This window comes from Falco cherrug, chromosome 2 (assembly GCF_023634085.1).
Source record: "Falco cherrug isolate bFalChe1 chromosome 2, bFalChe1.pri, whole genome shotgun sequence".
Classification (NCBI taxonomy): Eukaryota; Metazoa; Chordata; class Aves; order Falconiformes; family Falconidae; genus Falco; species Falco cherrug.
The window spans coordinates 63711542-63734030 of NC_073698.1; the positions used below are offsets into that span (position 1 = coordinate 63711542).

General features: G+C 43.6%; 1 protein-coding gene across 3 annotated transcripts in view; it reads right to left on the reverse strand.

Annotated features, from left to right (window-relative positions):
• CARS2 (cysteinyl-tRNA synthetase 2, mitochondrial) overlaps positions 1–22489 on the reverse strand; it is a 37750-nt gene that overhangs the window by 6663 nt on the left and 8598 nt on the right. The window contains exons 6-12 of one of the 3 annotated variants that reach the window (XM_055702781.1): positions 22156–22239; positions 19230–19359; positions 16362–16495; positions 12065–12132; positions 9252–9318; positions 4096–4231; positions 1944–2067 (exon numbers count right to left, since the gene is read on the reverse strand). In XM_055702781.1, coding sequence (XP_055558756.1) covers positions 1944–2067; positions 4096–4231; positions 9252–9318; positions 12065–12132; positions 16362–16495; positions 19230–19359; positions 22156–22239 — 743 coding nt within the window. Of the gene's footprint in view, positions 1–1943; positions 2068–4095; positions 4235–9251; positions 9319–12064; positions 12133–16361; positions 16496–19229; positions 19360–22155; positions 22240–22489 lie in introns of all 3 variants that reach the window. The other 2 variants (XM_055702780.1, XM_055702782.1) reach the window with 2 other exon arrangements.

A 22489-nucleotide genomic window follows, 5' to 3' on the forward strand; every position in this document is an offset into this window, starting at 1 on the left:
ACATTACAGAACTCAGCATCTCTCTGTAGCTTGGTCCACAAGGGAAAACTATGACTAATTATATAGATCTACCCCCACCAGTAAACACCTGCCCAGAGGGAACTTTTACAGAGATCTAAAACCACCTCACAACACAAAGGCAAAAGACTTAAGTAAATGGGGGAGGGGAAGAAATTATTACCAGCATACACAGTGAGAAGAGATGCGTGAAGCTGCCATGCATTACATGCGCGCAGTAAATTAGACCTAAAAATAACACTTCTGGGCGTGAAAGAGCCGTGTGTATGAAAACAAAATAAAAGAACAAAATCCCAGCTTCAAGGGCAACTATAAAATAAGTGATTTAAAAAAACCTCAAATTCTTTTTTGAGTGCCTTATTGATTTAAGCAACGTGAAGGCTGCTTTGAGATAGCTTATGGTGTTTTTGTCATGTTCCAGTAGCACCAGCAACAGAACAGCGTTTTTAAGAACACATTTCTTTCTTTCTTTCCTCCGTATTTATTTCACACACAAAAAACAAAAATCAAGGTGAAATAATAGACCAAGAAGCAATTTAAGGAACTAACCCTTGCCTAAAAAAAAAAAAAAAAAAAAAAAAAAAGAATGACAACATACACAACTGGATTAGCAGCTGGTACTGGATGCTATCCAGCATCTCCATTAGGGCCTGAAATAAGCCGTAAGTTAAAATTTGCAAAAGATCTGAACCGGAAGGAGCCGAAGTGGACCACCAGGTGAAAGAAACAGGAACATGTCAACTAAGTTAAGAATGACAAGACAGTTGAAAAGAGGAATAAGTAGTTATATTTATGTGCATTTACTCACAGTTAAGGAGAAAAACTACACGCAGTCAGTACGAAGTAACGCTCAGACAGCTGGGCTGCACCCAGAAAAGCTCCACCACCGCAACCAGAAATCTGAGTCAGCCACCCCACAAATACCCCAGCGAATTCTCAACAAAGCCACTGACAGAAGGAACTCGGGGGAAACAAGCAACGACTGGCAAAATGAGGCTACTTGTATTTAGAAGCAGTAACGCTGTTACAGATCCCTGCTGCAAACTGGTTCGGGTCAGGGATTCAGCGAGAGTCATTTTGTAAAGGTAAGGCTAAGGACAGAATTTAAAACCAGCACCAAAACAGGACCAGAAGGAGGCAGAATTTCTAAACCAACAGGTTAATTCTTTCTTAAAGTCAGTTATCGCTATTTATTTTACAGCACAAACATGGTGGTCATGATGACATCGGCAATCAAGAAGCACAGCAACAAGCCAGAGCCGCTCGCCTCGAGCAAGAAAAGAAGCCATTAGTAAAAGGAGACCCCAAAGTGCTTCAGCCTGTGCTTCCTGCTCGGGTCTGGTCCTTACCAGACGCCTCCTTTGTGTCAGCATCAAGAGATCTTAACAGGGTCTCAATCTGCCAAAAGCCATCTGAAGACAGACTCACGCAGGCATGCTGAGGCCGCAGTTATAATTTGCCAGCAGCAGAAGCCATTTAGTCCCCAAAGCTGAACTCACCACCGTGACTGCCCCGTGCACCTGGGGCTGCCTGCCAAAGCCCCCGCAGCGACCAACCGCCCCCCACTTCCCAATTTAGGTTGATTTCTGTGCATACGTATTAAGCAAAGAAGCAGGGTAAGAACATAAAACCAGCACTAAAATCAGCAGCATGCCACAACAGCTTCAGGACTTTCAAAAATCTTTAGGTATAAATAATATAGAGCAGCAGGAAAGAAACATCCTTTGGACACAACGAAGCACAAAACAATAGCCACACACAATTCCTGTGATGTGATCAGGACAAATGGGCACTATTAAGGTCAACAATTTATGGAGCTTTGTTTCTGCTGGTTTCTTATGTGAACAATAAACTAATCTGTCTGCATTAAACAGTAGGACAGTGGACAGCTGTCATTTTCTGATCTCTGTATCCTAATGGGTTACCTTAGTAACAGCCTTAAGCTGTCTGTTGCCATGGTGAATGAGGTCCATAATTGCTGCAACAGCCCTGGAGGTGTCAAAGTCATCCGCAAACGCAGCCTTCACGGTTACTTTTGTGTTGGCTAGCCTTCAAGAAGAAAAGGTAACATTTAAGATAAGACAAACAAGATGCCAGCAGTACGCTGAATTCATCAGCTATTCAGCCAGAGGGAGTCATCGAAAGGACACTGTCATTTCCTTCCTAGCTATCCTGTGATGGGCGATGCTACACTGATCAGGGAGAACACATCTTCCAGCTGCCAAGGGAGAAACTCGACACTTGTCAAAATCCAAAGTGCTACAACCATTCAATAAATACATGGTTAATCACAGGAGCCAACAACAGCTGAGCATGGTTTGCCTTAATAATTTAAAAACAGATGAAAATAAGGTTGCTGTTAAGCACATTTGAGATTTTTCTAAGTCCTCCTCTTTTTTTTTTTTCCCCAGCAGCCTGTTTTTCACACTAAGGGCATGCTTCTCGTCCAAAGCCACATCACAAGCATCACTCCAGTGTCTGGCAAGAGAGCTGACTCGGGGTCGGCCAGGGGTCCCGATGGCAGGATCTGGCTCGGAAGAGGGCACCGCTTCCTCATTTCCCAGCTAAGCCCAATCATAGCTCTGGAACTCCACTCAGCTTGGCCCAGATGGAAAGGTCTGGTAGAAACACCTTCGTAACAGTGCCAAAAGCCAGTAGGCAACCAGCACTCACCGCTGCAGAACCAGTGCCACTGACTGCAGCTGCTTTGAGCAGCAGAATGAGGACAGCAGCAGGAGTAAACGGTGAGCTGCAAACAGCTGCTGGCAGTGCACTCTTGTACACAGCCAGGCGAACTGGACCTTGATTGCACTGGCCCAAGGATGCCATTTCACGATAAAGCTCCAGAAGCAGGGTTACCTGGGGAGCCTCAAGTACCTCTGCGTCTCTCCTGAACCCCATTTTGCCCGTTTCACCTGTTTCTGAGTGGTTTTGCCTGGAATGCCTGCCTCCCCTCAGACACCATGTGGCTGCTGCCATAATTCATTCCTCCCAACACTCTTTCCTGAAAGCTTCCCCCTCTCCACCGAGCATCTACCACTTTCCTAATTAAGAGCTCTGTTTCATTTTGCTTGTTCTTACATCTACTGATAAGCAAGTTGTGCCCTCCCACATGTCCCCCACTGACAATCCATTTTAACTTCCACATACACCTCACATTTCAGCCTTATCTCTCGCCAGCAGGTCTCCTGCAGCCTCCTGCTGAAGGACTTGCTTTTGCTAAATACCACAACTAGTTAGTTAACTCCACTTCCCTGTAACACCTTCCAGCACCCCTTGCAAGCCTTGGCGCAGCTGCAAGCCAACAGCGAGGTGCAGCACCACGTCTACAGCACAGGGCCGCTCCCCTCCGCTCGTAGGTCCCAGAGCTGCCGGTATGCATGTTTCTTTATGGTGCTCAACACCCCGCCGACCCTGACCCCAGGACACTGCGCTCATCCCCTCAGATTTGCACCCAACACACCACACGTCTCTCTCCTGGAAGATGATCTGGTTTTCCTAAGGGACTCCAAAGAAGATTCTCCTCATCACTGTCAGGGTCACAACAACTGTAGTTTCTTCTTTCCCTGTGACTTCTCTGCCCTTGGCCAGTTTCTCAGTAACCCCTTCTCTCCTCTGCTGCACACCACAGCGCCAGCCAGGTTTGTTACAAGCTCACGTGCCTAAGGGGTATTACTGTCCAGTTGTGCTCTTTCTTCTTCAGTCACTAATGGACAGTTCTACTTATAAACCAGGTAGCATCACAACTGCAGTCATAGCTTTGCCTTCTACATCACTCAGGAGGGGCAAAAATGCCTGTCTTAGGACAGGCACACTAGGTAAATAACACCGATTTTAAAAATACAATGAACTAAGTATAGCAGACTACAAGGAAAAGCAGCTGGCTAGAAAAAAAAAAAAAAAAAAAGATTAAAAAAGCTGCCTTTGGTGAGGGCTGGCAGGGAACACTGCTTCTCAGTCCTCCTCGTCCTGCTTCTTAAACAGAGCTCAGAACACCACATTGTTCACCCCTCTGAGCCTGTCAGCAAGCTACTGCTCACATAATCACAATCTTTAAGATACAGGAGGTGCACTTACCTTTCCCACAGTATGTCTTCTCTAACAGGGTCACATACCAGCTGTCCTTTTATATAAGCATTTGCATCTCTAATAAACGATGAGATTGCCTGATGAAGGTGCTTTGCATCTTCCATGCTCTCGTCACTAAATTCTACTGCTAAGAAAAAAAATTACCAGGGCATTATGATAGAGAGGATGTTGTCTGTCATATGTAGGAACAATATTCTGAGACGCAGTCATTCCAGGAAGTTTGTTGTTATTTGTCATAGCAAATTTTTCTTACAATTAATCGCACATTTAATTAAAAACTCCATTATTCATGTGCACTAGGTGAATTACATCAATATATAGACAATCACTACATGTGACAAAGTATAACCTACCGGAAAGGTGTCAAACTGATTAAAAAAAGCATCTGGAAGCTGACCAAAGCAATAGTTACTGGACTTCAATTTTTTTTTTCCTTCATTATTGAATCTCTCTGTGAAGTTATTACTCCAAAGCATTTGCACTGGATGTATGTCTAAGCATTCCCCCAGATTTAAGTTGGCAAGACATACCTTTGATCTCACCCCTAATTTTGCTTCTATTCCAATTTACGTAGACACGATCTGCATTTGGAGACCTCCAAAAAGACCTAACCCCTCACTACTGACTCTACGCTGAATACAGGCACTTATAGCTAAAGGGCTGCTCCACCAACATCTAAAATAACTAGACAGACCTGAGATTTTGCAGTCTAGATTCTTCACTAGATATACAATTCCCTCACAATATCAAGCTGATCACATTAATTTTCAACAGCAACTATTAGAGAAAATACAAACTGCTTAAATTCATAAGGGCATGTCTGGGATGGGATTCATCACACCCAACTTACACACTTACATCTAAGTCCCTGGAAAGAAAGCTAAAATCTTAAGGTAAATGATTCATTGCATACTAAACAGAGCTCTGCTTTATGATGAGATCTGCTATACCTTAACCCTACAGTGCTTCTCTTCTACTGACCAAGCAGACATGAGTCCCCGCCACTAACATGGCATCCAGGTACAGAGACACGTTCACTGCATTCAGCAGGACTAGCTTCAGCAGGCAATTGTGCTTCAGGGACTATCGGCCTCCACTTCTGCTAGCTTAGGGTTGAGCAGGCTCCTCTCACCTTGCCTACACCCTCAGAAGTGCAGGTGCTGGACTGGCCTCCTGTCACTTTTACTGCAAGCTGCCATCAGCAAGAGGCATTTTTTTTGTTGTTTGTGCAGCAACATGCAATTTTCTGTAAAAGAGCACTCAGACCCCACACAAGACAGCTCACCTGACTTTGGTGGAAGTTGTGTCCACCAAGGACAGGCCCAAGTTTAAATGCGATCCTTCCCACACTATCACACCAGAGCTGATTACCTATATCAAAGTGCCATTTGCAGCCCGTGCAGTATTGCTTCGACACTTTACACCTGACCTCTGCACTAAGGTACATCCAAACTACAGTTTACAGCGTATTCCTAATCTCATCGGCACTGAGCATCACCTGTAGCTCCCACAGCAATCTCACACCTCTGCTACTGCACATATTACAATAGACTGCTTTGTGCAATGACCCAACGCTGCCCAGACACAGGCTCCTTAGAGCAGTTTGAGCAGGAGGACAGAGCTAAGAGGGCAGAAGCAGCCAGATGTGAGACCTGATCCCGGTTCCATTAGCCTAAATCCCAGAGAAGCCTAATTGGTTAAACAGACTTTCTGTAGGATTTACCCCAGTATAACTAAGGCATAAGCCTGGACCCATATTTGTCAGATTTTCCACTTGTGTGTAATTAAAAATCTGCATTACTGCCTCATTAACACTGGTTTTACAACAAGCTTTACCCAGCTTTTAAAAAGACGAAGGTACAGACTTTTAGAAAACTGAGATATTGAAAGAGATCATTTATATCCACTAAGATTACTCAACTGATTACCCTGGTTACAGGAACTCTGTAAGGAATACGTGATGAAAGTTTATCCCGATGCAGCCTGCTCTGATTAAAGCCATTCTTCTTCCTCGATTCACGGCATTTTTCTAAACCACTGCCTGCAGGCACTGCAAACCCCGCTGCGTGGGCACAGGCAAGCCCGGCTCTATAAACCTTTATCACACTCCCTGCTCCTTCCCTCCTCCACCACCGAGGGCATCATCGCTACATCATCAAAATTACAAAATGCATGTTTATTAACACAACAAGAAACTGAAGACCACAGGGACCAAAATGTTACAGTTCACTGAGGTTCGCAAAAAATCACTGGAGCAGTTCTGGTGACCAGGAGAGCATTTTTGGGGACAGAACCCTGCTGCCTGCAGCAGGCTCTCAACCCCTTCACCTAATTGCATAAAACAAAGCCTGACAAGATGCAAGAGGAAAGGCAGTGCCCCACCACGGGGTCCAAGAGGGCTTCAGAGATGGCACCTCTCCTTTTCAGATGCAGCCAGAAGCAGCCTGGCAGGCACGTTGGTAGCGGGGCACCACGCCACTGCCTGTGGAACCTAGGGAAGATCTTTTTCCAGCAGCCCCAGGTGGGTTGAAGGGTGGTGAATCAGGCCAAGGGGACAGCCAGAGGCATCGGCCAAAAGAGGCAGCCTGGATCACCACCACTGCCCCCAGAGCTCAGCTTAACCCCAAGCGGCTCCACTCCACCAGCCTAAGCAGGCAGAGGGGGTGATGGAGCAGAGGAACCCCCTGCTGAGACACGCTCCAGAAGGGTGATGTCCTGCATCAAAGCCTCTTCCCTCTGACTTTTCTCCTCCTCCTCACAAGGCATGCAGCTTTATCCTCCCTGCAAAAAATGACTGCCACGGGAGGGGGGCCCCCCACTCCCACGAAACACATACACCTGCCTGCACGCACCCCTCCAGCCCTTGCCCTTCCCTAGCTGTGGCAGTTTGGAGGGTCCCACTTTTTTTTTTACGGTAGCCCAGACCATACAAAAGGCCAATTCCAAGTCCAAGATCCATGTAAACCACAGCGCCATTCCCAACTGCCAGGCACTGCCCTCATCTGCATGCCTACGAAGATCTTTTACGGGCTGGATCCAACGAGCGCGGTAACATCACTCGAGCCCCCAGACCTGGATTTCAGCAATTACAAAAGGCTCTCCTTCCCCAGCAGGGATGGCAGGAGCCATCGCCAACAGGTTAGACTACAAAAACATTTCTGGGAACAAACAGAAGGTGCTTGGGTTCTCACTTCAAATAAAAATACTTAGGAAGTAGACAGCAAGACAAAAAGGAGTGTGGTAAACTTATTTTTAGACCAAAGTGAATTGATGGCAGGGACAAACTGACAGGCTGCATAGTAAATACCTGGCTCAGCAGAGACTGACTCTGGCTCTTTATCAGGCAGTGAAGAGCTGCACCCTACATCACAAGGCAGAGGTGGTAAGTGCAGCGGACCTCTGAGCAATCCTTATGTGCCACTTGAGTTACTGGCACTGTACTCTGACATAACACCACCATATCCTTTCAAAGCCACCTATATTTGCATAGGTAGCCCTCTGCTTTTAATCACAGGAAGGCGTTTAACCTAGAAGTAAGGCAAAAAAAAGGGGTCACGTCTGTCTCACAGAGGTTCAAATGCAGCCAGTTGTCATGCAGCAGCAGAGAAGACCAGCCTGCAACCCTCTGCTGCAGGGCTCCAGTGCTACTGCTTGCTCTAAGGCAGGCTTAGAAACTGCCAGGCTTTTGGCTTTTGTTTACAGGACAAACATATATGACAGCGTTGTAGGTATTAGCTTTTTTTCCTCTTCTGTGTTATATACACGTTTGTTCAAGACTCCCAAGTGCCCCAGCTGCAGCCGGGGAGCCACTTATGTGTGCACAATGTATTTCATCTCTTGACAGAGACCTAGAGGAAACAGCCAGGCATGCCACTGTCCTGCAGCATCGCCCCAAAGCAGCCAGGCATGCCACCATCCCGCTGCCTCAGCCTGCGGTGACAGTGCTCCCCGATGACTGCCCCCATTCCTGCTCCAAACAGCAGCTTGTTCTGCAGCGAGCCTCCCACCTGGACGTGCTCCTCCCTTACTACCAACGTGGAGGTCAGCAGTTAACAACCAGCAGTCTCTTTACTATCCCATGCTTTGAAATATTCCAGAGATACATGGCATGCCCGATGTCCTCAGCTGCCTTAGGAGAAGCAAGCTCCACCAGGAAAATCAGACGAGTGGCTCCTGTGAGCAGCTACAGGTGTTAACACGCAAAAAGACTTTTCAGCACAAAGGCCGCACGTCTATGAAGGTTTGCAGCTCGCTGCACACCGATGGACCACAGCAAAGCCACAGAGCCTTAACTACGCCAGCTCTCCCAGTCATGCTACTAGAGGTGCTTTACCCAAGGCGGCTAGAGACCTGCTGAAATAACGCAGCAGGTGCTGTCCCACACTCCACCATTCCCTTACCGCGTCAGGACAGGCAACGAGCCAGATGACCCAGCAGTGGTTAGGGAACTACCATCTGCTTTTGGCAGGCCCCAATAAACTGGTAAAAACACTATCCGTACAAAAATCTCTTCCAGTTCAAAGTAGCATCTGCCTGCTGGAAACACCATGGTGTAGACTGGGAAGCTGACAGAATCTCCCACACCTCTTCCCACCAGCAGTGCTTGTCAGGGTAAGACGATCGTTAGGTTATCAAGTGCTGGTGTAAGTGAGTTGCACTGCACTACAGAAATGCTTGAACACTCAGTAACTCCACGGGACAAAAAATGGTAACACAGCAGGGAGATAAAAAAAGTTATTAGCAAGCCCTTGTCATACCCTGTGGGAATATAAGGCAAAGCTCTGCCTAGATATATCTCAAAAAAACAGCTGATCATGACTGAAATACAAGGGACTGCAACAGATGCAAATCAGAGATGGAGGTAATTCATTAACTGAAAGTGCAATTAACTGAGAGTTGCAATTAACTGCGGCTCAGGAAGGTATTTAGACAAATGGTTATGTGCTGTGCTCAGTAAAGATGCTTTTCAAAATGAGAGCCAAAGAGCAGCCCCACAGAGCACTGCCAACCTTTCCTCCTGCCGGAGGGGAACTGCAAAGCACCACAGGGAGAGCTCGCTCCACCACCGCACCTCTGCATCACCAGCCTGGGAAGCACGGGTGGAAAGCCACGCACCTCTCATCAAATAAGGGTGTTTTCCTTACCTGAGCTGTATCTGCTGCGCAAACAAAACATCCTGAATTGATCCGATGAAAATTTCTTCAGGAAATCCTAAACTCCACCCACAAAAAAACAGCTTCAGCATTTTATCAAACAATTTCTTCAAGAGTTGTTCCACCCCCTTACACTAGTTTCACAACATATTTCAGACAAACTAATGTGACAACCCATCTTTGTAGTTTAAGATAGGCATAAAGCTCTAAACTGTAACACTGGTTTAAAGCCTAAACTAAATATAATTAATTCCATGTAAGACAGATGTGCATACATATATGCAAGAATAAATATACACACAATATCAAACATAAGACAGCGAAAAGTACTTTGCAGTTATAATCAAACACACACTGTATAACGATCTTTGCAAAAAAACCAAACTGAAATTGCCAGACTAAGACTGGGATACAATCTTGCAGGGAAGGACAGCTTCTAAGTTTTGTAAACTTTACGAAAAAAAAAAAAAAAAAGATTTCTTGAAAAAGAAGGTAAGTGTACTTTTTCTGCACAACTAAAATATGAAGGAAAACAGGGAGTAAACAAAAATAACTTTATTTCAGTATTGCTAGAATTTATCTGTGTTGTATGAAACCTCATTAATTTCACCCTCATGTTTATATAGCTTTACAAATAATTTACTATAGTAACCAGTAAATTATTGCCATTACTACAAGCATAATTAATTTATACTAATAATATAAAGAACTTGCTTGGCAGGTACACTCATAAAACATTCAATCACTTCCAACTCTGCCCTCAACAAGGCTGGACACTGGCAGACTAACCAAACACTGCATTCCTGCCTGTTTGGGTTTTTTTATTATTTTTATTTGCAGATTGGTGATGATAAATTTGTACCACTGAAGTGACCGAAACAGAAAAATCATAAGGAGAAGTCAGTACAATTGAGAAAATTTGGAAAGTGTCCTTTGCTTAAAGATGCGCATTTTGAAATTTAGCTTCTTCCACCAGACTAAAGCAGCCTGAACACTGCAGGTAGCAAAGCATCAGCAATGTGCGGTCTTTCAAGTGAAAGTAGAAACTGAGGCAATAACAGCAAGCTAAATCAAGAAATAGACAGTGATACTGTTTGTTTTGGTGGGTGGGGTTTTTTGGATTTTGAGGGTTTGGGGCAGGGGTGTGTGTGTGTTGTTTTGTTTTTTAAATAAACTCTGTTACACTGAGTGTACCCAAAGTGCCCAGAAGCTTTACACTAATAAATAGAAGTAGAACAATATGAGTAAAGTACAGAAATAAATTCAAATCTGGAAAAGGACCATCTGAACTAGAAAAACCAATTTTGCATTTCATTAAAAACGGAGTCCAGAGAAAGTATGACAGCTCTTTGAAAGCAGGTTGCTCAGCTGTGCGTTACCCCAACGTGCTTGATTTTGGGGGTCAGAATTAATAGCTGTTTAAAAAAAAATAATCAGAGAAGAGGACAAGGGGGAGGGAAAACAGGGCAGCTGGATGTGGAGGGTGCGGGGCAGCTGTGCCCAGGTGACAGCCTGCAATGCAGGCAGCCAGCAGCAGGACCAAGGGCAGGTCCCGGACAGGTCTCCCCTCTTTTGCAACAGGCATAAAGACTTCCACACAGGGCTTAACTTTCCAAGATGCAGGAAGGCTGCACAGGAAGAAAATTTATTTCACTGGACTGAAAAATTGCTTACAGGGAAGGATTAATACTTGTTAGCTGTATCTAAGGGCCGAAATTAAAAGTGGAGACCGCAAGGGAAGAGAGACGGACTTGAAGTTTTTTTGTTTTCTCAACACAAATAAGTCCCACCGCAGACATGAAGGGGAGCATTTTTATACGTTACTTTTAACTGCCTGCATTGCACTCATGGCCATTTCTCCACCCTGTCCACAACATCTGCTGAGACTCCGGAAATTTCCATGAAAATTGTGAGTGACGGGTAATTTTCCTGGGGGAGACAAGGCTTAGCTGTACCCAGACAACATCAGGAGAATTAAGAATAAAGCAGCTCATATTGAACTCCTTTTTAAAGGGATTTTAATCAAGTCTTCTGTGAGGGCAAAGGGGAACATATGTGCTGAAACAGCCTCTCAAGCTTTGTCTAAAGGATGGAAATTACCCACTTCCAGCAATAGGCGTCAGCCATCTCGGGAGCCACCCTTGCGCCAAGCACAGCTGCATTGCACAGACCCGGCAGAGAAACCCTGCTCTAGGCTACACCAAAAACTTTGGGACGTGGTAAAACAGGACATATTCACATGGCTTGTGGCTACCAAAAGAAAAAGCCCTCTGGGCATCAGCAAGGTCACTGTATAAAAATAAAGGAGAATACGAGCAAGCACTGGCATAGTGCAGTTGCAGGACATCCAACAGCTTCCCGACAAAATGCTGACACTTTGTCCCATCTCACCCAAAGCAGAACAAGGGAAAATATCAGTTCTTTTCTAAGTCCCAAAAGCATATACGCTACTAAGAGCAGGCGGACAAGAACCCATCACTATCGAACAGAGTAATTTAGGTTGGAAAAGGCACTTGAGATCAAGTCCAGCCATAAACCTATAATGCAGAAGTCTGGGCACAAACGTTGCTCCTACAAACACTCTCAGGTCAGCAAGATCCACGACATAAGCAAACACTGAGTCTGAATGGGTTTCCTACATCCAGATCCACAATAACAGGTACACCAGCACTACAGAAACATTCCACTTCAGGTCTTTCACCGCAGCATAAGCACATGCTCCAAAGTTTTTGAGAAAAAGAGAGCTGTGATTAATGTTTACATATTACAAATATACATTGCTTCAATTCATAGGAAGAGATTACCTTAATTGATACGTAGTTTTTTAATGATTTGGACATTTTTTCTTGACTTCCTTTAACATGCAAATGCCCTAGAACAAAAGAAAAAAAAAAACAAAACCAACACACAATCAGGATAAATGAGCACACTTCTGAATGCAAAGCAAATGAGAGACTGCACTGAGACACTGGAAACGCTGGAGGCAGCATATGCTGTGATGGGCACACACCAACCATTTCAATGCAACATGTAGCATTTTTCAGCAGCTTTGCCTGCAGTCCTGCACACCTCTCAATTCTCAACTTTCACTGGGTGAATTAAGACACACTAAAATAAAATGTTTTTTTAAAAATATCCAACAAAACACCACCACCACGAGCAGAAACATTGATAAGGAAAAAACAAGAAGTCTCCCTGCTCAGAGTTGACGATAGACTGGTAAAAACAAGCAAGCAAATACTTTGTCTTCACAGAAAAGTGCCTTATCTGTTACTCTTGACTTTTCAGCAATATTTTAAGACCTTTAAAAGATCTTCCAGTGATCTTACATCACAACATTCTTGAAACTCAAACAATTTTCTGTACTTACTACTTGCTGCTGGTGGCTGTTACGCTTTTTTTAACTCCAGGTTTATTATGCTGGTTCAAAACACCTTTACGTGTAAAATTAATTTTCTGCACCTTCCCTATTTTCTCCCCCCTTCTTTTTCTCAGTCTTCAAAAGCCTGGAGGGAGGGATTCAGCTATGACGCCCAATTTGAATTAGCTTATCTTAAAATGCAGTCTCTGAGCATTACTAGAGCTTTCAATACCCACGCTGACTGTTGTTCTGCCGGGCTGTGGTATAGGAAAAAGGCAGTGACCATCTCCATTGCATTTAGGAGAGTATGCAGAGCTCAGCTTCGTGACTGAAATTTCTGTCAAAGCAAGACAGAAGATGGGCAACCTCAGGCTGCATGCTCCCGAGCTTCATCTGTGCCAGCCACAGCACCACTGATGGAAAACAATTATTCACAGCACTGGAAAGATGCTGAAGACTTAGCCAATGAAAGACTACTCAGCTTCATTTCAGAGATGTTAAAAGCCTTGATTGGCTTCTCCTAATAGAAGGAGCAATCCTGTAAGTTACCAAGCACCCACAACTAACGCAATTTTCAGGCACTTCATGACGTGCAGGATCCAGCACTTCATTGTACTCAGAGGCAGACTGTTAAGCATGAACTCCTCTTACTCTGTACTACCACATCAGCGCTCAGCATTCTCTCAGGTTTGGCAGTCCAGCATTACCAGTGCCTCAGAGTGCTCTGCAACGACAGCATATGATCAGGCTTCTGCTTTTACAGGTGGTGGCAGAGGTGGCATTTCTTGTTCAGCAGCCCAAGCAGCTGTCTGCATTTTGTGCTACTCTCCGTACAGTGCTGCTTTTGCAGCCTTGCCTGGAACCTCCTCTCTTCCACAAGCAGATAAAAACCCCATTACACTCATCTGGATAGAAAAGCAACATGCTCAGACCCAGCAAATGGACATGAAAAGCATCTGGTTTCACTTCTTAACTATTTCTAACAATGAGGCAAAGCAGTGGGAATTCTCTATAAGAAGGCTACCTCCACTCCTACCCCATCCACCTGGAAATTTACGCTTGCACAATACACACTATGGAGAGTAGGATAGAATCAAGAGATCCGTGCATACATAAACCGCTACAGCAGAAGTCCATGATCAAACAAAAAATCTCATTTTCATCGTATTTGTCCTGAGTGCTAGCAGGTGAGGCCATTTTCACCACTGCATCATTAAACTTGGGGCCCTCAATAAGAACACTCAGGCTGTCAGAAGCACTGGACAACTGCAGCTCTTGCAACAAGTAAAACCCGCAAACTTCTCCTGGAAGGAGGGGAAGAGCAAGGGTATAATTATTTTTTTTTTTTTTTTCTTTTGCAAAGGTGCCTAAATATTGACTGACTTAACTTTAGGCAGCCAAGCTTAAAATAGTTTGTTTGTGTTTTCCTAATAAGGTACAGGTAACATTGGAATTTGAAATAATATTCTTCTTCAAGAGTTTCAGCACTTAGAATGATTTCATTAAAGGACCACAAAATACAAGGATTTTCACAACTTTGGCTTGGCGCTCTTCCCAGAGTATAAGTAGTCTAAAAATAAAGTCCTTATAAGAAGATTTATCCCCAGTGCAGGGATTTTCTTCCTCTAATGGGGATTGCTCCTCCAATTCTGAGCCTGCTAAAATTCTGAAGTCTGTTTCCAGAATAAATTGTTTCTGAACCCGATTCATTTGCCCTAAATAATTCATACTATCGCCCTCCAGCAAAGTTTTCTGACTTAATCAATGTAATCTGTCAGCTCCTAGAGAACCTCAGTGTATAAATTGCCCTTGGAATTAAGTTCGAGGGTGTTTTTTCCCCCCCCAAGACAAATTTACTCCTCTTTAGTTAGTTTCAAAGAATATTTCTCCTACAGTATCAATTCCACGCTTGGAAAGTCAGATTCACTAGCATTCAGCAGAAAGCTCCACCTGGCAGAAACCAGTGCATCTCTTTGGAAGTGCAAACAGTTTTCCAGCACTTCAGGAGCAAAGCATACCCTGGAGCATGCACCGCCCTCTGGACAATTGCTATTGATTTACAACAGGCTCTACACTGGGAATTGGAACTAGAGTTCAATATTCATTCCATACAGTACAAATATATGTAAAAAAGGAGGCTCAAGTAATTCACAGAGTGTACCACAGGCTTAACTCTGCAGGTCTTAGAGAAGCACTCAAAGAGCTCAGCAAGACACCTTGCACAAAGTACTGTTCAGCAAAAGAGACTGCAGATTGGAACCTGACTTTCCACTGACTTCAGCTGACCATCCAGAACCACCATGAGTGCAGCAAGAAGAACAAACTTCACCAAAGCACTGTCATGTAAAGGCAGCAAGGAGCAGTTCTACCTGATGCCAGGCAGTATTGTATGCTGAAGACCAAGGGAGTAAAAGACACTTTCATAGAGTTCAGTCAGGCATGGGCAGTGACTTCACTTCTGGGGAAAGAGAGACAAGGTCTCCAACATCCATGAGCTACACCAATACCAAGTCACTCATACTCCATAGAAAAGCAGAGACACACTGAATTTGGTCAAAGCACTACAGAGGATTAAGGGACCATAGTGGCAAGACTCAGTATCTCCACTTTTCTACAGAGCTGAGGGGCAAGTGACTTGGTTTTATGTAGCTCAGATTTCAAAGATCTTCTTAGCTCTACCCACCAGCAACCTCATTGGCCACACCTCACCGGAGTAGACCAAAGCATCTGACACACTTGGTCTTCAGCATGAATCTTGTTTCTCATAGCCATTACTAGGCATAATGCTACTGGTGGATAAAAAAAGCTTCCCAGAAGAATTTAAGTAGTTAGAGGGATACAAATTGCACACCTAGAATGTCCAGTGGGTGGCTGCTGCAGCAGAGCATCTGCCTTGCAACGCTTCCCCCACACTTCAAACCATACAAACATTCCAGCTCAGATATTTCTCTGCAGGATCACAACTTTGTGAGCTTTGTCAGTTCATGTATCTTAGCATTCTCTCCACTCTTCTTTCCAGTACTACAGACATCTTATCATTATTAAAAGCCTTTCACCTATTTACAGACACAGGCTACGTTATGCACTTTTGCACGCTACTGAAAAATAATTTTTAAGCCCACAAGCAACTGGTGCCTGGAGATGTTGGAAAACAAAGACTGATTTATTCTGCTCCCAATGTTTTTAAAGCATTACAATCAGCTATCTCCCCACCTGCCACCTCTATTCCTCGCCATCAGATACTGCAGGTTCTGGTTCTAAGACAGCAGGAACTTCTGGGTTTTAGAACTACATAAACACATATAGAAAGTATCAATTATTTTCATCTTCTTCCTGAAGGACTGTTACAGCTAAAATACAATTTAAAAAAGATCACAAAGGGTACCCTCAAATTTTGAGGAAACTCAAATGAAAGGGAATGAGATTGTACAGGAAAAACTCTTCTTCCCACATTTTTAAGTCAGATGTAAACACTGTACATGGACAATGCATGTACAGTTATTAGTTGGAGACTTCCCTAGGTGAAACTCAGGGCTTTATCACTGTAACTGCTTTTATTAATAAAGGCATTAATTCTACATTTTCAAGATTCATTCTCATTTATGCTTCTTCATTTAGTGAGGACAGGAACTTGGGTCACTGTAGTACAGTATCTGTTTTCACACCACAGAAATGCTAAATCTTAAAATCCGAACCATTACATTTGTAGAGGCCTCTTGGGCGATTAGTATTTTACTTACCAGAATGCAGAAAGTAATTCCCCCATTGCTCACACTGATGATACACCTCACACTGTGCAATTTCATTTTCATGATGAGGAAATGCAAGATCTATTCCACCAGTATGGATGTCCAGCTGCTTTCCAAACACTGCACTGTAACAATATTTTCCTGGTCGGTAAGTAGAATACTACAAAAGGTTTTTACAAAAAGAAATGCAGAAAAGAATAAGACAAAAGAACGTAAATTTAAGCGTACAATTTAATGACTGCAGTTTTAAAACAAGACTTTACAATGATCTTGGATACCAAAACTGCAGAAGAACTTGGATGGACAGGACCAATATCTGCCCGCAAAATTCTCCTCAGCAGGAGCAATTATTTTTTCTAACTTAAAGAATGGCAAGCAGGATGTCTCCTTGCCTTGTTCTGCTATAGTTTCAGAATCAGACAGCCACCTTCATCTGCGAAGTTAAAAACTTCAAAGCAATGAACATGTCTGTAAATTTGGTATTATTTTTCTTTACCTTGTACCTTTTCTGTAAGAGTTCAGGCAATGACTGTAGGCAGTCATGATAGAAAACGCTTAGTCTTATACTGTTATAATGTCAAAAGAAAGCATCAATGCCTCTGATCTCCCAAGGCCACTCCTCGCAGCCCAACACCACTGCTGCACCAGTGCAGGTCACCCACGGGCTTGCGTGGCACAGGTCTCTCTGCAAACACTGGTGGCTGGAAGTGAGGTATTCACGTGGCAGTGGGACTGACCTAGATGCTCTCTTGTTAAACACCAGGAGTCAAGGCTGCTACACTATCCACTGTTCCAGCCAGTCCCTGCTAGGCCACATTGGGCAAAATGAAGTCATTAACTTGCCCATATGATAAACTGAGAACACAGGGAGGTAAATCAATGCTAAGTGCCCAGAAACCAGGGACACTCAAGGTGGGGAAGATACAAGGCCTACACAAGTAGAAGACAAAAGGCAAGGCCCACACATGCATGCACGCGTGTGTAAACATAGATACACACAGTCATCCCATATGTCATGTTGAGAAGTTACTCCTGGTTGTTGTCTAGGTATTAATACTTCTGTCCCTTTTTGCGACAAAACACCCTGGCTCATGATGGCTCTGCAGAAGCTGTTGGGGCACAGGAAGAAAAGAAAACAAGGAGAGAAGACAGAATAAAGACCAGCTGTTGGCGTTTCCCAAGCTCACGCTCCTCTGCTTCCTCCTGTCTGCTCCAAAATCAGCTTAAGCACAGATCTTCCTGGGAACGGCCCTGGCTCATGCCTTCCCTTGTGACATCTACAGAGGAGCACTAGCCACTTGCTGTCTCCTCCAGCATAACCATTAAGAGCTGGGGAGAGACAGATCTGCAAAATGCTCAAGGGCAGGAGGAGCAGCCCATCTCACCGCAAGGGAAACCCCAGAGAGGAGATCAGGCACAAGCCACAGCAGGTGGTTCCCTCCTCCATGCCATGCTAGAGACCAACGTCCTTCTCATTCACCTTCCTCAGGCATGTTTCAAAGACTTTAAATTAATTTGCCTAGCTTGCTTAAAATGCCTTATGGTCTTTGACAAAAGAGCTGGGTAAGTAGGTATTGCTTAACATGGGCCTTGGATAGCTGACCTGGGACAGCAAAACATTTTAGGTAGCTTACCAAAACAAGCTTTCCGTTTTTCACAGTCCAGGATTACTACTCTTAGGTTCTGCATGGGTCAACTCTCATTTACATGGCAGAAGCCTCATTCAGCCACGGTAAAAAAAGTTTTTACAGAAATAAATGCAGACTATAAACAGCACCATGTTAGCAGATAAGCCATTTTGTAATTGGCATTTCTTACCTGTGCACTTCTGTCACAGGTTGCACTTCAAATACAGCACGCTTTTGTGCACTTCAGTTGCCTTAAGAACTGTTTCACAGTGCTGAAACTATTTACAGACAGCAAATCACCCTTATAAATGCTTTTCACAATGTTAGAAATGACTTAATCTCAGGTGCACCAGCAAAGCACATGAAACAAACCTAAAGTACCTGTTCCATCTGCTTTCAGTTTGGGTTGAAAACGTAAGTTAAATGGGGCCAGATCTAAATAATTTGTTATTAGCTTCCAAAAAAAGATCTGAGACTAATGCGAAACTAAATATCACCATCAATCTTCCAGGAGAGAAGATTTAAAGTCTCTTTTTTTAATATACAAACTAATAGGTCATAAGTTAATACAGTGCAGGACAAAGTATTACTATTCTCTGGAGAAAATAAAACTCCCAAATTAAGAGCAAATTAATATAAACGAACTACAAGCAAAACAATACTATGCACAATTCACACCATGCCCACAGAATATACTGCCACAGAGAAATCAGAATATTTAATACTGTGGCTGACTTAAAGCTGAAAAACATTTAGGTTATTAGCATGAACATCCACAACTGCTGTTAAGATATGGTCAGCAAGATCTCATGCACTTGCTGGAGTGAGGATGGAATCCCATATGCTGTCCTCCTGACACTGCACTACACACTGAACTGAGTCTCATGGAGGCTGCAAGGACTGGAAGGGAGGTAAATGAAAGTACCACCATAACTTTCACTAAAACTTTGGTTACTCAGTTCAAGATTTATAATTATCCGCGTGATCCTGCACACCTTATTTTAAATACCAAGTCTATCTCAAGAGAAAGTGCCAAGACATCACAAGACAGCTGTGCCATTAACGCAAAGCAGAGGTTTTGGGACACGTGTGACATCCCAAATTGCACAAAGTATTCACATGGAAACTGGTGCTTTCTACTGATTGGAAAACACTTTTGAAACTGCTGTTACCATTGTGCTGTGACTGAAAACAAAAACCAGCACTAGATTTAAAATCCAAGAAATCTGACCTTGATATTGTGGAACACTCAATGTGCCATCCAGGTCTTCCTTTTCCCCAGGGAGAAGTCCAAGATAGCTCTTGAGGTTTGGCAGCCTTCCACAGGGCAAAATCTTTACCATGTCGTTTATCAGATTCAACTGCCAAGAATAAGTGATTGGTTAATGGGAAATGTCTAAAAGAAAAAAAAAGACCAGATGAAAGCAAGTGGAAATGCGTGTTTAGTGAACTACCCTGTTCTTAATCCCTTTTGCTCAGCTTCTTTTCCTGTGATTTTCCACCCTTACTCCTTCTACAGGGCTTCCAGTTTCCCAATCAAGCATTTGAAAAAAAAAAAAAAAAAAAATGTTGAATTAGATTTCTGCAGGCTAAAAAGACGAATTCATGATTCTCTAATACATCCTATCCTTTTACTCCTTTTGGCCTTCTCTGGTTTTACATCATTCATTTAGTTACTTATCAGCCCATTTCAACAAACGGATTGCACTGCAGCAGCAAAGTAACAAAAACAACCTAAACCAAAACTCACAAACAAACAAAACAAAAAAAAACCCAACAACTCACACTATTGTTTCTCTGGGGCACAAATAGTTTCTAGTTCAGATTCTATAAAACCAAGAGCGTGGAAATGAGTGTTCTTGGACAGTAGCAACCTTCCAGTACCATTTTCACCAACTGCTTCTCTACAAAGGTCTCCTCTCCAGCCATATTTGCTGCTTCCTTCACTACGCCAGCCAAGGATTCAGTCCTTTTTTGCCACAGTACCACAGAGTTCATCTCTGCTGGCTTGTAACCCCCGGTCAGATACAAACCACTACCTGGCAGGAGCTACAGAACAGGGTTCTGGACTCCATATTTTTTTGCTGACAAATACATAACCTCGCATTTGACCTATGCGGAACAAAATACCTATTTGGCTTGACAGGCTCCAGCTTGGCAAGCTATTTGCGCTGTTTTAAGTTCCCTTATTTAACATGACTCACCCGTTTCATCAGCAGCTGATACTCGATCTACTTTTTTCTCTACTTATTTCAGATCTCTAACAAAACCACAGTGTATCACTGGGTCTGAACCAATCCCTGGAGCATTCCAGTATCAACACATCTTAATGATGATTCACAGCTATTTTTGGAGATCTGTTAGGTGGTCATTTTTCTTGAGCCATTCCACTTGTACTTTATTGATATTATACAGAGGTTTTATTCAGAACATCATGCAATATTAAGACTAGCAGATTACAAAAATCCATTACACCTGCTTCATCATTCAAACTTGATAAGAAATAAAGGGACAGAAATATAACCCTACTTTTACCCAATGAACCTTCATCTTGGCTCTTTCGCTAGTTTGCAAATCTCTGGCTGATTCCATGCCTCTTCTGCCTTTTTTTGAGCATATTGCTACAAAAAAAGCGCACTCCTCACCTTCTCGGTTATAAGCAAAACAACAGTCTTTAGAAATAACAGTAAATTTAATTGTAAGTGACTTGAGGGGCAACAGAGTAAAATACGTAATCAGTCATGGTTGATGCTTGAAGGCACATATGGAGATTGTCCAGTCCAATCCTTGATCAGAACACACAGCTACAGCAGGCTGCCCAGGATGGTGTCCAGTCAGGTTTTGAATCTCTCCAAGGATGGAGACTTCAAAGCCTCTCTGAGCAACGTGTTCTTCTGTTAATCACCCTCAGAGTAAAAAAGGTGGAATTTCCTGTGCTTCAGGTTGTGCCTATTGCCTCTTGTCCCATCACCAAGCACCCCGAGAAAATCCTGGCTCCATCTTCTTTAACCCGCCCCCAGGTATTTGTACACATGGGTAAAATGCCCCTGAGCTTCCTCTTCTCCAGGCTGAGCAGTCCCAGCTTTCTCAGCCTTTCCTCATAAAGAGATGCTCCAGTACCTCCATCGTATTTGTAGCCCTCTGCTGGGCTCTCTCCAGTATGCCCATATTCTCTTGTACTGGGGAGCCCAGCACTGGACCCAGCATTCCAGGAATCTCACCAGTGCTGAGCAAAGAAGGATCACCTCCCTTGACCTGCTGGCAATGCTCTTCCCAGTGCAGCCCAGGGGGGCTGCTGGCTGCCTTTGCAGTCGGTAACTGCCTCTAAATAACTGTAGACAAAACACATTCCCTCTGTGAGTTGTAATGCTGAAGTGCAGCTGTGAGAAGTTTCTGGCTGCAATCCACCCGAGCATCAGCCTGCCAGGCATTTTCAGTAATTGCAAACAGATTTTTTTCAATGAAGAAATACTGAACTTCAGCATGCAAAAGGATGCAGGAGACCCACGTCAAATTCTCCACCACAGAGACCAGATCAGACTCAACTCAACAGAAGCTACAAAGAGGCTCAGCAATCCTGCTCAGCAACTAGGTAAGTGGAGCAAAAAAACACACAGCCCAGGGTACAGGCATGCTCTAGCACAGCCTATCAAGAGATTGCTCACTCACACAAACAGGCTGCTTAGCGGTAGTCTGGTGGGAAGTAATGAAAGAAGCAAATTCATCCAGTTAGCACACAACCGAGGAGTGCAACTGCCCAAACAATAACACAGTAGCTGAAGTTTCCCTGCATTTACCTTTAACTATCTCACTGCTGGCTAGTGCAATGGCTGAGACCACCACCTCACTATGAAGTTTATATGTACCACTCCCAAGTATATAAATAAAATTGATTAAGATTCCTAATTGTTCTAAGGTACCAGAACAAAGGTGTAGAGGGAACCAAGTATGAAAAGAGATCGCCACATCTCCTCTTGCACTGGTAACAGCAAGTGCCTTGATAATTACAGAAGCAATGCAATCTTAATTAACCGAAGTGTTGGCTATACACAAGAGGTTAGAAAACTGTTTCAGACTGTTGAATGAAAGTTTACACAGAGATATATCAGGACTTCAAACAATACATTAATACAAACAAGTTGGTGCTGTGAACTTACCTGCTTCATCCTGGGTATCAGGACAAATAGTAGTTAACACTCCGTATCTTTTTCCCAAAGACTTAACATCAAAATAAACATTGCCTAGCAGAAAAAGAAAAGTTTAGTTTTATAGCAAAGATGGGGCACACTCATGATGAGGAGACAACATTTTCCTGAAAGCAAAACAAAATGCCCTTTCAATTCCCATTTTAATTTCAGATTTAGAAATTCAGAAATACTGCAAAAGTAGTAGCAGAAGTTTCCATGTGACCAGCTTTTCACTGACTTCAGCACATTTACTTATTCTGCATACAGGATAACTTTGCATTCTGGAGGTCTCCTCAGGTTCTCC